The following is a 13,432-nucleotide window of genomic DNA, read 5'->3' as shown; positions in this document are numbered from 1 at the left end:
ATGTATTTAATAAGTCGTAAATAAGCACAAGTCTGACCTTGGGGAACTGGTATGTGATGTGAGGCTCGTAACCCTCCTCGCTCCTCCTCTTCCTCAGACTGACCACCAGCAGGTACTCGAAGAACAGCTGACCCGTGTGGCTGCGGTCCGGTGCCGGCAGGGGCCCCGGGGCCGAGGGGGTGCAGGGGTCAGAGGCGCTCCGCTCTACACACACACACACACACACACGAGACCTTTAACAGCGAGGAACCTCCGCGGTGCGACGCTCACAAACACTCATTGTGCTGCCAAACCTCACAGGAAACGCATCACTCAACCAGATCCACTTCAACAAACTCATTAGAATTTACATTTTTGGGTGAACTATCCCTTTAAATTCACTGAAAATGATTAATTTTGAGCCTGACGAATCATCTTGGAATATGATGTTTATACCTTCATGGGTGTTTGAGAAATGAAAAGCTACACACTCCATCAGTTCGGGTTAGAAGAAACATCATAACCACTGCGATAATGAACCAATCACAGACTCTTAAAGTCTCCCTGTAGTCGATCATTTTATCCCTTAAAACTCATCTTTGATCGGCAAAATTACATTTTTAAATGTTTTTTTCCTTGAAAAGTCGTAATTTTTTTTTTACATTTTCTGAAACGCGATTTCAAAGCGTGTGTTTGAGACTGTCTTTGGTTCACTGCAGGTTTAAGGAGGAAATACTCAGCAATGGTGTCGACTTATGAACTTACACATGCTTTGTCTTAAAGCAGATTAAAAACACCACATAGACACATAAACAACATTAAAAGCTGGAGTTACACCACAGGGGGACTTTGAGTGTTTGCCTGTTTATCAGTGATGTGTGTGTGTGACTCACTGGTTCCGTGGAGTTTCTCCTGAAGCGTCGAGAATATGGAGCTTATCTTCTTCATGGCTCCGAGATCCATGTCTGATCGACACACACACACACACACACACACACACACACACACACACACACACTGTTATTGCCCAATGATTGTGATGCAGATCTTTTTATCTTTATTCCACATGTTGGGAAATTCTCAGGAAAACTCAAGAAATTCCCAGGAAATAAGGACTGAATCATTTACCGCTTTCATTTTCGCCTTTACTGTAAAGATACAAGAGGTCAAACAAACAGAACAAGTGTGTGTGTGTGTGTGTGTGTGTGTGTTTGAGTGTGTGATAAAGAGAAACAATATTCTCAAGGAAAACTCAAGAAATTCCCAGGAAATTAGGACTGAATCATTTACCGCTTTCATTTTCGTCTTTACTGTAAAGATACAAGAGGTCAAACAAACAGAACAAGTGTGTGTGTGTGTGTATGTGTGTGTGTGTGTGTGTGTGATAATGAGAAACAAGACACACACAGTCTTCAATCTCACTTCTACAACAGAAGACAGTTCTACAACACTTCAGCTCAGAAACTTCCTACACACACGGACTAAAACCAGTGTCTCAGAGACCAGAGTGTTCAGTCTTTACACACACACTTACTACACACACTTACTACACACACACTTACTACACACACACTTACTACACACACACACACACACACACACACACACACACACACTTACTACACACACACTTACTACACACACACTAAACACACTACACACACACACACACACACACTACACACACGTACTACACACACACACTTACTAAACACACACGTACTACACACACGTAATACACACACGTACTACACACACACACACACACTGCACACACTTACTGCACACACGTACTACACACACACTTACTAAACACACACTTACTAAACACACACGTACTACACACACACTTACTACACACACACTTACTACACACACACTTACTACACACACTTACTACACACACACTTACTACACACACTTACTACACACACTTACTACACACACGTACTACCCACACGTACTACACACACGTACTACACACACGTACTACACACACACATAATAAACACACGTACTACACACACACTTACTAAACACACACTTACTAAACACACACGTACTACACACACACTTACTACACACACACTTACTACACACACACTTACTACACACACTTACTACACACACACTTACTACACACACTTACTACACACACTTACTACACACACTTACTACCCACACGTACTACACACACGTACTACACACACGTACTACACACACACATAATAAACACACGTACTACACACACACTTACTACACACACTTACTACACACTGGAAAAACATAAAATGGCAAAGTTTTCTGAGGCTGAGGCGGTAGAAAACATCATAAGCTCAGTTTTAAAACCTCAACACCTCTGAAAAATACCAACATGTGTTTATCATGTTTAATGTGTTTATCATGTTTAATGTGTGTTATATGTGTGTGTTTATCATGTTTAATGTGTGTGTGTGTGTGTGTGTTTCTACTCACTGTCGGACGGACTGTGTAGTTTAGCGATCCTCCACTTCTCTCTGTCCATCTCTGTCTCTGTCTGATGCTGCTGAATCTCTGACTCTGACTCGAACACACACACACACACTCACGGAGAGAGAGAGACAGACAGCCTGTCAGAGGCAATCAAACACGCTTAGCCACGCCCACATCCAAACGCGCCGTGCTTATGATTATATAAACATGAGCTCGTGTGTAGGCTTCATTTAATCAGCTGAATTAAATAATTGATTGTGAAACATAATTATATAAAATAATATCGAGAGAATAGAGACGAGATGGACTCAGTTATTCAGTGATATGTCTATAGCATAGACTGTAAAAAAATATGTCCATAGTCGGTGATTGTGATGTGACAATCAATTCCCAAACAATCCCCTAGCAACCACCCACAATACCCTAGCAACAGCATAGGAACTATTTGCAACCTTTTTTTTAAATAATATGTAGAAATGTAAATGTTCATTTCGTTGGTTGTATTTTATTTTAGCAAATAAAAATATATTTTCATGTAATCATTTGAAATACAAAACCGTGATTTATGTGTGTTTAGTTGGCTCCATCCACCTATCACAAATTCTCATTCAGTTTGCTGAATTTACACCGCTGGTTTGTTTAGATCGATAAACATATTTTTCACATCATATAATTCATCATATGCCGTATATTGTGTGTTTTATTGAGTCCATGTCCACTAGAGGTCGCGAGATTTGACCCACATTCGGTATAGTTTGACCTAATTCACACTAAACACGCGCTGTGTTTCACACGATGTCGATTCACTCCTTCAAACCATTTCAATATCACGGTTTAAAAAACTAGGTATTTAATGTTTGATTCATTTCCCATTTTAAACATGGAGAACGCCGGTTCCTTTACATTAGAGTTACAGTCGTCACGTCCAATCACATGCTGAGGAATGTGACCCTGAACGGAGATGGCCAATCAGAAGCTCGATTTCAGTACCATATGGATGTGGCCGTCCAATAGGAAGTGAGGAGGGCGTGATCAGGTCAGAGAAGCGGTGTTTTGTGTTCTGGCTCTGCGGAAGCGCATATTTACACGTTATGATCCACTATTAAATATTAATTAGTTGTCGGTAATCCTATTCAAACACACGCTTTGTGTTTCTAACGTTTAATTGGTTGAAGTGTCGTAATGAATGTTGTCTGAGGCGACCTGAAGGTGGGTGACATAGTTGTGATCATAAAAAAGAAATCGTTAAAACAATAAATGTCAATCATTATTATTTAAATATAGATCAATGTAAAAATGTCCCAGTAATACAGTGCATATTAATCTAAACGTGTGTATTAAGTTATAGCTGTGTTCATGTTTAGGTCTCGGTCACGTGGTGTAATGTCAGCGCTAAAGGTGCTGTTTCATAATGGATCATAACCTAAATATATATTGTTAATTATATACGTTAGATACAAAGATGTGTCTTAATTAATGCACTGCAGTTGCACATTTACCATAGTCATGTTTTGGACATTTGCCAGCAATGTTTTGGACTACACCATAGTAATAATACCATGTGTTTTGTCAATTACCATAGTAATACAATGTTTTGGGCTTTACCATGTTGGTAATGCCATGATTTTTAACATTTACCATGGTGATACCATGTGTTTTGACCCTATTGTGATTGTAATTCCATGTTTTTTTTTATTTACCATGGTAATACCATTTTCAACCTTATTATGATCGTTATTCCATGTTTTTATTTTATTTACCATAGTAATACCCTGTTTTCAAGCTTATTATGATGGAAATGCCATGTTTGTTTTTTACATTTACCATGGTAATTCCCTGTTTTCGACCTCATCATGATTGTAATGCCATGTTTTTTTACATTTACCATGGTAATACCATTTTCAACCTTATTATGATCGTTATTCCATGTTTTGTTTTTGTTTTTACCATAGTAATAGCATGTTTTGGACCGTATTTTGAAGGTGATGCCATGTTTTTTGTCATTTACCATGGTTATACTATATTTAGGGCCTTATAATGATCGTTATTCCATGTGTTGTTGTTTTTTACATTGACCACAGTTAGCATGTTTAAAGAGCTTGTTGGAATGCCTCTGTTTCAGACAGTTCGTCATGAGCCACCGCACCATCCACCTGTTCCGCAAAGGCCTGCGTCTGCACGATAACCCCGGCCTGCAGGGGGCGCTAGCCTCGTCCGCCGCGCTGTTCCCCGTGTTCGTGCTGGACCGCGCGCTCCTCGAGGAGACGACGACCGTGGCCTCGACCCGCTGGCGCTTCATCCTGCAGAGCCTGGAGGATCTGGACGCGCGTCTGCGTGCGCTAGGCTCGCGGCTCTACGTCCTGCGCGGCTCCACGGCTACGGTCCTGCGCGACCTCGTGACCCGCTGGAGCGTCACGCAGATCAGCTACGACACCGAGGTGGAGCCGTATCACGCCCGCGTGGAGCGGGAGATTCAAGCGCTCGCGGAGGAACGCGGAATGCAAACGCAGACGTGTGTGTCGCACACGCTGTACGACGTCCAGAGGTGCGCGGCACGCCGACGGTTCATGAGCGAAGAACCACGTGATTAATGCGTCAAAGGGACAGTTCATCCAAAAATGAAAATTAGTCCATCATAAAAGTGCATCTATCCATCATAAAAGTGCATCTGTCCATCATAAAAGTGCATCTGTCCATCATAAAAGTGCATCTGTCCATCATAAAAGTGCATCTATCCATCATAAAAGTGCATCTATCCATCATAAAAGTGCATCTGTCCATCATAAAAGTGCATCTATCCATGATAAAAGTGCATCTATCCATCATAAAAGTGCATCTATCCATCATAAAAGTGCATCTATTCATCATAAAAGTGCATCTGTCCATCATAAAAGTGCATCTATCCATCATAAAAGTGCATCTATCCATCATAATAGTGCATCTATCCATCATAAAAGTGCATCTGTCCATCATAAAAGTGCATCTGTCCATTATAAAAGTGCATCTGTCCATCATAAAAGTGCATCTATCATCATAAAAGTGGATTTTTTGGGTGATCTATCTCTTTAAATCATGTGTCTGCTTCTCCAGGATCATTCAGGCTAACGGCGGCTCTCCTCCGCTCACGTACAAGAAGTTCCTGCACGTTCTGTCAGTTCTGGGTGAGCCAGAGAAACCGACCCGAGATGTCAGCGCTGAGGACTTTCTGTAAGGACCGACCGTCTGTGTGTGTGTGTGTTGTGCCTGACGCTCTCATCGAGCAGATGGTTCTTCTGTCTGCCAAGTGTGTGTGGGAATGAGTCACAGATGGAGACGGGAGAATCAGTTTTGGGCCTTATTGTGATTGTAGTTCCGTGTTTTTCTACATTTACCATGGTAATACCCTGTTGGTGATCGGTGTGATTGTGTGTGCAGGAGATGCCCGACCCCTGCGGATCCCGAGCTGGTGTACGGCGTCCCGTCTCTGGCCGATCTGGGGCTGGAGGTTCAGTCGGAGACACTGTGGCCCGGCGGAGAGACACACGCGCTCCAGAGACTCCACACACACTTCCAGAGTCAGGTGCGCCTCCACACACACTTCAGGTGCGACTCCACACACACTTCCAGAGTCAGGTGCCTTTCAGTGAATCATTCAGTGAGTCATTCACTGAGTCATTCAGTGAGTCATTCACTGAGTCATTCACTAAGTCATTCAGTGAGTCATTCACTGAGTCATTCACTAAGTCATTCAGTGAGTCATTCACTGAGTCATTCAGTGAGTCATTCACTGAGTCATTCACTAAGTCATTCAGTGAGTCATTCACTAAGTCATTCAGTGAGTCATTCAGTGAGTCATTCACTAAGTCATTCAGTGAGTCATTCACTAAGTCATTCAGTGAGTCATTCACTAAGTCATTCACTGAGTCATTCAGTGAGTCATTCACTGAGTCATTCACTAAGTCATTCAGTGAGTCATTCACTGAGTCATTCACTAAGTCATTCAGTGAGTCATTCACTGAGTCATTCAGTGAGTCATTCACTGAGTCATTCACTAAGTCATTCAGTGAGTCATTCACTAAGTCATTCAGTGAGTCATTCAGTGAGTCATTCAGTGAGTCATTCACTGAGTCCTTCAGTGAGTCATTCACTAAGGGTGCTTCTCAATTCTTATTTGTGCATCCTCGTTTCCTCTCCTCGCTTCCTTTCCTCGCGTCTCAGCTCCGCCCCCTGTAGGATGCGAGGGAAGGCTGCAAGGAAAAGACGCGAGGACGGAGGGATCGAATGAAAGCTTTTTTTATACATTGGAATCCTTGATGACTCGAGCGTCACTTCATCGCGTCATCAGCAGCGCTCAGAGGATCTGCCCTCATGTTGTTGAAATTTGTTTATTTAAGAAATTCATAATAAATAATAATAAAGAAAGATACCCTGTTGAAATATGTGAGATGTGTGGTTTATATAAACTGCAAAAGTAAAGTATAAATCAAAATTATTGTGACCGATGTGAAGGGGGAGGAGAATTTATACGTGCGTCACGTTTTAGTCGATAAAACTCTTCCGCATAGGATACACCTGTGTATCCTCGCTCATGACTCCTCTGGAAGCCTCCTCACTCCTCGATCCTCGACTCCTCGCGGTGCAATTAGAGAATTGAGATGTCCTTCAAGATGGCTGTGCTCGATCGGTTTCCGGGTCATAGGATGGAGGACGGAGGAGAGAGGAGACGAGGAGGGATATTGAGAAGCACCCCCTGTCATTCAGTGAGTCATTCACTGAGTCATTCAGTGAGTCATTCAGTGAGTTATTCAGTGAGTTATTCACTAAGTCATTCAGTGAGTCATTCAGTGAGTCATTCAGTGAGTCATTCAGTGAGTTATTCACTAAGTCATTCAGTGAGTCATTCAGTGAGTCATTCAGTGAGTCATTCACTGAGTCATTCAGTGAGTCATTCATTGAGTCATTCACTGAGTCATTCAGTGAGTCATTCACTGAGTCATTCACTAAGTCATTCAGTGAGTCATTCAGTGAGTCATTCTCTGAGTCATTCACTGAGTCATTCACTGAGTCATTCAGTGAGTCATTCACTGAGTCATTCACTGAGTCATTCACTAAGTCATTCAGTGAGTAATATTTGAATATTTGAAATGTTGCCTTGGCAACTAACTGAAATAACATAACTTTAAGTTCTATAATTACTAAAACTAAACTGAGATAAAAAATGATCAAAGCTAAATAGAAATATTTTAAATAAGTGCATCAGTTTTGTTATTGTTAACTAAAAATACAAGTATTACAATTTGTTTTTGGTCATTGAAATAAAGCTGAAATAAAGTCAAATATTAATATTTATTGAAAAACTTATATTTGATGAAAAAAAATTGATATGTTTCCAACCAACTGAATAAAAATAAGTTTAAAGTACTAAAATTCCATGTATCATTGTTATTGAGTTGTTATTTTATTTTTATTTTTATTTTATTTTTTTAAAGAGTTGTTATTAAATAAAACTATTAAAAATCACTTTTGGTAATTGAAATAAAGCTAAAATAATGGAAAATAGATGGAAAACTTTTTTAAAAAACTTGAAAGTTAGAAATGTTGCTTTAGTAACAAACTGAAATAAAATAAGTTTAAGTGAAAGTACAAAAATGTTTAGATACTTAAATGTTAAGTTAAACTTAAACACATAATTAAAATGAATAAATCTAAATCTAAATATTATGAAATACTATAATAGTATATACACCGTAAATAATTCTAAAATAAAACCGATGTATATCACAAGGAAACAAAGTCTTACATGAACGAAAAATATCAATGCATGAATCTGATTGGTTCAGGAGTGCCATGTGTGATGTGTGTGTGTGTGTGTGTGTGTGTGTAGGGATGGCTGTCGAGTTTCTCCAAGCCGCGTACGGTGCCGAACTCTCTCCTGCCCAGCACGACGGCGCTCAGCCCATACCTGAGTCTCGGCTGTCTGTCGGTGCGGACCTTCTACCACAGACTCAGCAGCGTCTACGCACAGGTCAGACTCTCTAAAGGTGACATTTTATACCCTTTTCACACGCTGTAATATAAATCTATGGTGTCCCCAGAATGTGTCTGTGAAATTTCAGCTCAAAATACCAGATCATTTATTACAACTTGTCAAATTTGCCCCTTTTTGGGTGTGAGCAAAAACACGCCGTTTTTGTGTGTGTCCCTTTAAATGCAAATGAGCTTTAGCTCCGCCTCCGTTCAGAAGAGGGCGGAGTCTTTACACGAGCTTCAGAAACTCCAGCAATAACAGAACAGGCCAATCTCACTCATCCAGAATCCCAGAATAACCAGTAGCGAGTGCAGCCTTACGGAGAGACTCAGGAAGAGTTTCTGAATGTTAGTGGAGACATTTCTGTATGAATGAATAGTTTTTATTATTGTGTCTTGCATACTACTGTATGCCCAGCCCTAATGGGCTTGTAAGACACCAATACCACCAACAAAAAACCAGTTGTCAGACAGTAGGCACAACATACATGAACTTATTTAAATAAACAAGTCTGCCGCCGCATCCAGGCGTTACAAACAAAAGTAGCCATTTTAAACACATTAAAATTAAACAACAAGCACATGATTATAGCACTTACACACGGGGAAAGTCAGATCTTCATGATATGTCCTCTTCCCTGAGCTTCACTGAGTCTAACGCTCTCCATCCGCAGTCGAAGAACCACTCGCTGCCGCCCGTGTCTCTCCAGGGCCAGGTCCTGTGGCGCGAGTTCTTCTACACCGTTGCGTCCGCCACGCCAAACTTCACCAAGATGGAGGGGAACCCGATCTGCCTGCAGATCCGCTGGTACCACGAGCCCGAGTCTCTGGAGAAGTGGAGAACCGTAAGAGAACCGTGTGTAGGACTCTGGGTGTACTCTTGGGTGTGTGTGGCGTCAGTAACGTTCTCCTCCTCAGGCCCGCACCGGGTTCCCCTGGATCGACGCCATCATGACCCAGCTGCGTCAGGAGGGCTGGATCCATCATCTGGCTCGACACGCCGTGGCCTGTTTCCTGACCCGAGGAGACCTGTGGATCAGCTGGGAGGAGGGCATGAAGGTGAAGGGTGTGTGTGTGTGTGTGTGTGTAGGGACTTTCGCACCGGAGGAACCTTCTCATAGTTCCTAGAACTATTGGCGGAAGTTTCCAGATTTTGGCGTGTTCGCACCGCAGGAACTAGGAACGATTTTAGCTCTAGGAACTCCTTTTGGAGAAACTAATTGTGACCCGGGATCACATGTCGCACGGGTATATTTGTGGCAATAGCCAACAATACATTGTATGGGTCAAAATTATGGGTTACTTAATTATTATTTAGTGAAGATCATGTTCTATGAAGATATTTTGTAAATTTCCTAAATATATATATATTTTAAATGTGTGAGTGGATGCAGAAAAATCGCGCAAATAAATGGACAACATTAAAGGAGATTTTCTCAATGTTTCAATTTTTTTGCACACTCAGATTCCAGATTTTCAAATAATCTCAATTTAAAAAAATCACCCTTGTGACTGGTTTTGTGGTCCAGGGTCACAGTTTACTCCTACTTCAGAGTCGGTCTAAACCAGCGCTATAGGAACTACAGTGACGTTAGTGTTCGCTGATTGGCCGAGCGCACGCGAAACACCAGAACCGCCATTTTAAAAAAAGCTGTGTAAACACACAGATTATTAGTAGAAACTAACTCTACGAACATGTAAACCAGTGATAGATGAAGCTCTTAATCTTTACGCTGAGGAGAAAATCCAACACAACTTTGAGGAGACCAAGAGAAACATGATGATGTATTTCTGCTCAGCAACACTGGACATCAAACACACGACATACGCTTATAACTTATAACTTTTCATTACTGTCTACTCTCTATGTATAACAGTTCCGAAAGCCCCTGTTGAGTCAAGCGTAAGGTATTTCAGCCGCCTCCGTGTCTGTTCTCAGGTGTTCGAGGAGTTCCTGTTGGACGCAGACTACAGCCTGAACGCTGGGAACTGGATGTGGTTGTCCGCCAGCGCGTTCTTCCACAAATACACCAGGATCTTCTGCCCGGTGCGCTTCGGTCGTCGGACTGACCCTCAAGGACAGTATCTGAGGTATGATCACGCTCACTCCACACAAGCCACTTTAATAGTTTGATTTGCCACGTCCACCACTGTTTAATATTCATAATGTTCTGCCACGCCCACTGCTGTTTAATATTCATGATGTTCTGCCATGCCCACCACTGTTTAATATTCATGATGTTCTGCCATGCCCACCACTGTTTAATATTCATGATGTTCTGCCACGCCCACTACTGTTTAATATTCATGATGTTCTGCCATGCCCACCACTGTTTAATATTCATGATGTTCTGCCATGCCCACCACTGTTTAATATTCATGATGTTCTGCCACGGCCACCGCTGTTTAATATTCATGATGTTCTGCCACGCCCACCACCGTTTAATATTCATGATATTCTGCCACGTCCACTGCTGTTTAATATTCATAATGTTCTGCCACGCCTACCACCGTTTAATATTCATGATATTCTGCCACGTCCACTACTGTTTAATATTCATAATGTTCTGCCACGCCCACCGCTGTTTAATATTCATGATGTTCTGCCACGCCCACCACCGTTTAATATTCATGATATTCTGCCACGTCCACTGCTGTTTAATATTCATGATGTTCTGCCACGCCCACTACTGTTTAATATTCATGATATTCTGCCACGTCCACCACCGCTGTTTAATATTCATGATGTTCTGCCACGGCCACCACCGTTTAATATTCATGATATTCTGCCACGCCCACCACTGTTTAATATTCATGATGTTCTGCCACGCCCACCGCTGTTTAATATTCATGATGTTCTGCCACGTCCACCACTGTTTAATATTCATGATGTTCTGCCACGGCCACCACCGTTTAATATTCATGATGTTCTGCCACGGCCACCACCGTTTAATATTCATGATATTCTGCCACGCCCACCACTGTTTAATATTCATGATGTTCTGCCACGTCCACCACTGTTTAATATTCATGATGTTCTGCCACGGCCACCACCGTTTAATATTCATGATGTTCTGCCACGGCCACCACCGTTTAATATTCATGATATTCTGCCACGCCCACCACTGTTTAATATTCATGATGTTCTGCCACGTCCACCACTGTTTAATATTCATGATGTTCTGCCACGCCCACCGCTGTTTAATATTCATGATGTTCTGCCACGCCCACCACCGTTTAATATTCATGATGTTCTGCCACGCCCACCACCGTTTAATATTCATGATGTTCTGCCACGCCCACCACCGTTTAATATTCATGATATTCTGCCACGTCCACTGCTGTTTAATATTCATAATGTTCTGCCACGCCCACCGCTGTTTAATATTCATGATGTTCTGCCACGCCCACCACCGTTTAATATTCATGATATTCTGCCACGTCCACTGCTGTTTAATATTCATGATGTTCTGCCACGCCCACTACTGTTTAATATTCATGATGTTCTGCCACGGCCACCGCTGTTTAATATTCATAATGTTCTGCCACGGCCACCACCGTTTAATATTCATGATATTCTGCCACGTCCACCACCGCTGTTTAATATTCATGATGTTCTGCCACGGCCACCACCGTTTAATATTCATGATATTCTGCCACGTCCACCACTGTTTAATATTCATGATGTTCTGCCACGTCCACCACTGTTTAATATTCATGATGTTCTGCCACGTCCACTACTGTTTAATATTCATGATGTTCTGCCACGTCCACCACCGTTTAATATTCATGATGTTCTGCCACGCCCACCACCGTTTAATATTCATGATGTTCTGCCACATCCACCACTGTTTAATATTCATGACGTTCTGTATTTGATCTGCCACGGCCACCGCTGTTTAATATTCATGATGTTCTGCCACGCCCACCACCGTTTAATATTCATGATGTTCTGTATTCACTCTGCCACGCCCACCACCGTTTAATATTCATGATGTTCTGTATTCACTCTGCCACGCCCACCACCGTTTAATATTCATGATGTTCTGCCACGCCCACCGCTGTTTAATATTCATGACGTTCTGCATTTGATCTGCCACGCTCACCAGCGTTTAAATATTCATGACATTCTGTGTTGGATCTGCAGGAAGTACCTGCCTGTGCTGAAGAACTTCCCCTCGCAGTATATTTACGAGCCGTGGAAAGCGCCTAGAGACGTCCAGCTCAGCGCCGGCTGCATCATCGGTACGCAAAGACGCTAGATGCTAACTAACCCATCGCTGCGACTGCAGTTTAGTAATGTTCTGACCCGTGTGTGTGTGCAGGTAAGGACTATCCTTGTCCCATGGTGTGCCACACAGAGGCGAGTCAGAGGAACCTGGGTTTGATGCGTCAGGTGCGCACGGAGCAGCAGAAAACGGCAGAACTCACGCGAGGTAAAACGTTAAAAAACGTATGCTTTTGAGACATTTATCTGAACGTTCACTCTATAAAACACCATCAAATTATCACAAACAATGGTTTGATCTCCTCGCAGATGTGACAGATGACCCGATGGAGGCGGGGCTTAAGCGTGAGTTGCAGGAGGAGGAGGAGCTTCTAGAGGGGGCGGAGCCACGCAGCAGGTCGAAACGTTTGAGTGGCAGCGCTGATCATAAGTCCCGCCCCTCCAGCTGGACACTAGAGACTGTGCGGCTCAGCGAAGATGTCACATGACTGTACTCGAGGATCATGTGACATACCGAACGAAACCGCATGATGTCGCACGTCATTTGAACTCTATTGATCTGTCAAACAAACATACCGGGTGTTGCTTGTTTGAACTGGTGTGTTTTTCTTTGTACATGAGAGTTTTTGTTAACCAAATAAGGAAAATTATGAAACTTGAAAGTCTTTCTAATGCACATTAGTTTGTCATTTGTTAAATATCATGTCTATGCTATGCAAAATAACAAATAAATCGTGTTGAAATGAG

General features: G+C 42.3%; 2 protein-coding genes across 3 annotated transcripts in view; one reads left to right on the top strand and one right to left on the bottom strand.

Annotated features, from left to right (window-relative positions):
* The window catches only part of dennd2db (DENN/MADD domain containing 2Db), a 20,958-nt gene extending 15,102 nt beyond the window's left edge, over positions 1–5,856 (bottom strand). The window contains exons 1-4 of the mRNA XM_084417195.1: positions 5,823–5,856; positions 2,455–2,542; positions 873–944; positions 38–204 (exon numbers count right to left, since the gene is read on the bottom strand). Of these exons, the coding sequence (XP_084273321.1) occupies positions 38–204; positions 873–944; positions 2,455–2,542; positions 5,823–5,825 (330 nt within the window). The 5' untranslated portion in view covers positions 5,826–5,856. The remainder of the gene's footprint in view (positions 1–37; positions 205–872; positions 945–2,454; positions 2,543–5,822) is intronic.
* On the top strand, positions 3,471–13,432 carry cry4 (cryptochrome circadian regulator 4). Of its 2 annotated transcripts, none has more exons than XM_084417193.1 (11): positions 3,471–3,660; positions 4,574–4,996; positions 5,542–5,658; positions 5,866–6,010; positions 8,315–8,455; positions 9,132–9,302; positions 9,376–9,516; positions 10,397–10,548; positions 12,605–12,702; positions 12,783–12,893; positions 12,995–13,432. In XM_084417193.1, the coding sequence occupies exons 2-11, from the start codon at positions 4,584–4,586 to the stop codon at positions 13,171–13,173; spliced, it is 1,668 nt and encodes a 555-aa protein (XP_084273319.1). In that variant the 5' UTR covers positions 3,471–3,660; positions 4,574–4,583; the 3' UTR covers positions 13,174–13,432. The 2 variants fall into 2 exon arrangements, with proteins under 2 accessions (XP_084273319.1, XP_084273320.1); XM_084417194.1 differs by having other exon boundaries at positions 3,535–3,660; positions 4,578–4,996.

This window comes from Rutilus rutilus, assembly GCF_951802725.1.
Source record: "Rutilus rutilus genome assembly, chromosome: 8".
Taxonomy (NCBI): domain Eukaryota; kingdom Metazoa; phylum Chordata; class Actinopteri; order Cypriniformes; family Leuciscidae; genus Rutilus; species Rutilus rutilus.
This window is presented reverse-complemented; position numbering and strand designations above follow the sequence as displayed.

Excerpts from the sequence above, each read along its gene's own strand:
- cry4 (XM_084417193.1), top strand. The coding sequence starts at position 4,584 with ATGAGCCACCGCACCATCCACCTGTTCCGCAAAGGCCTGCGTCTGCAC. Across the intron at positions 8,456-9,131 it reads TCAGCAGCGTCTACGCACAG|TCGAAGAACCACTCGCTGCC; the intron begins GTCAGACTCTCT and ends CTCCATCCGCAG. Across the intron at positions 9,517-10,396 it reads GCTGGGAGGAGGGCATGAAG|GTGTTCGAGGAGTTCCTGTT; the intron begins GTGAAGGGTGTG and ends GTCTGTTCTCAG.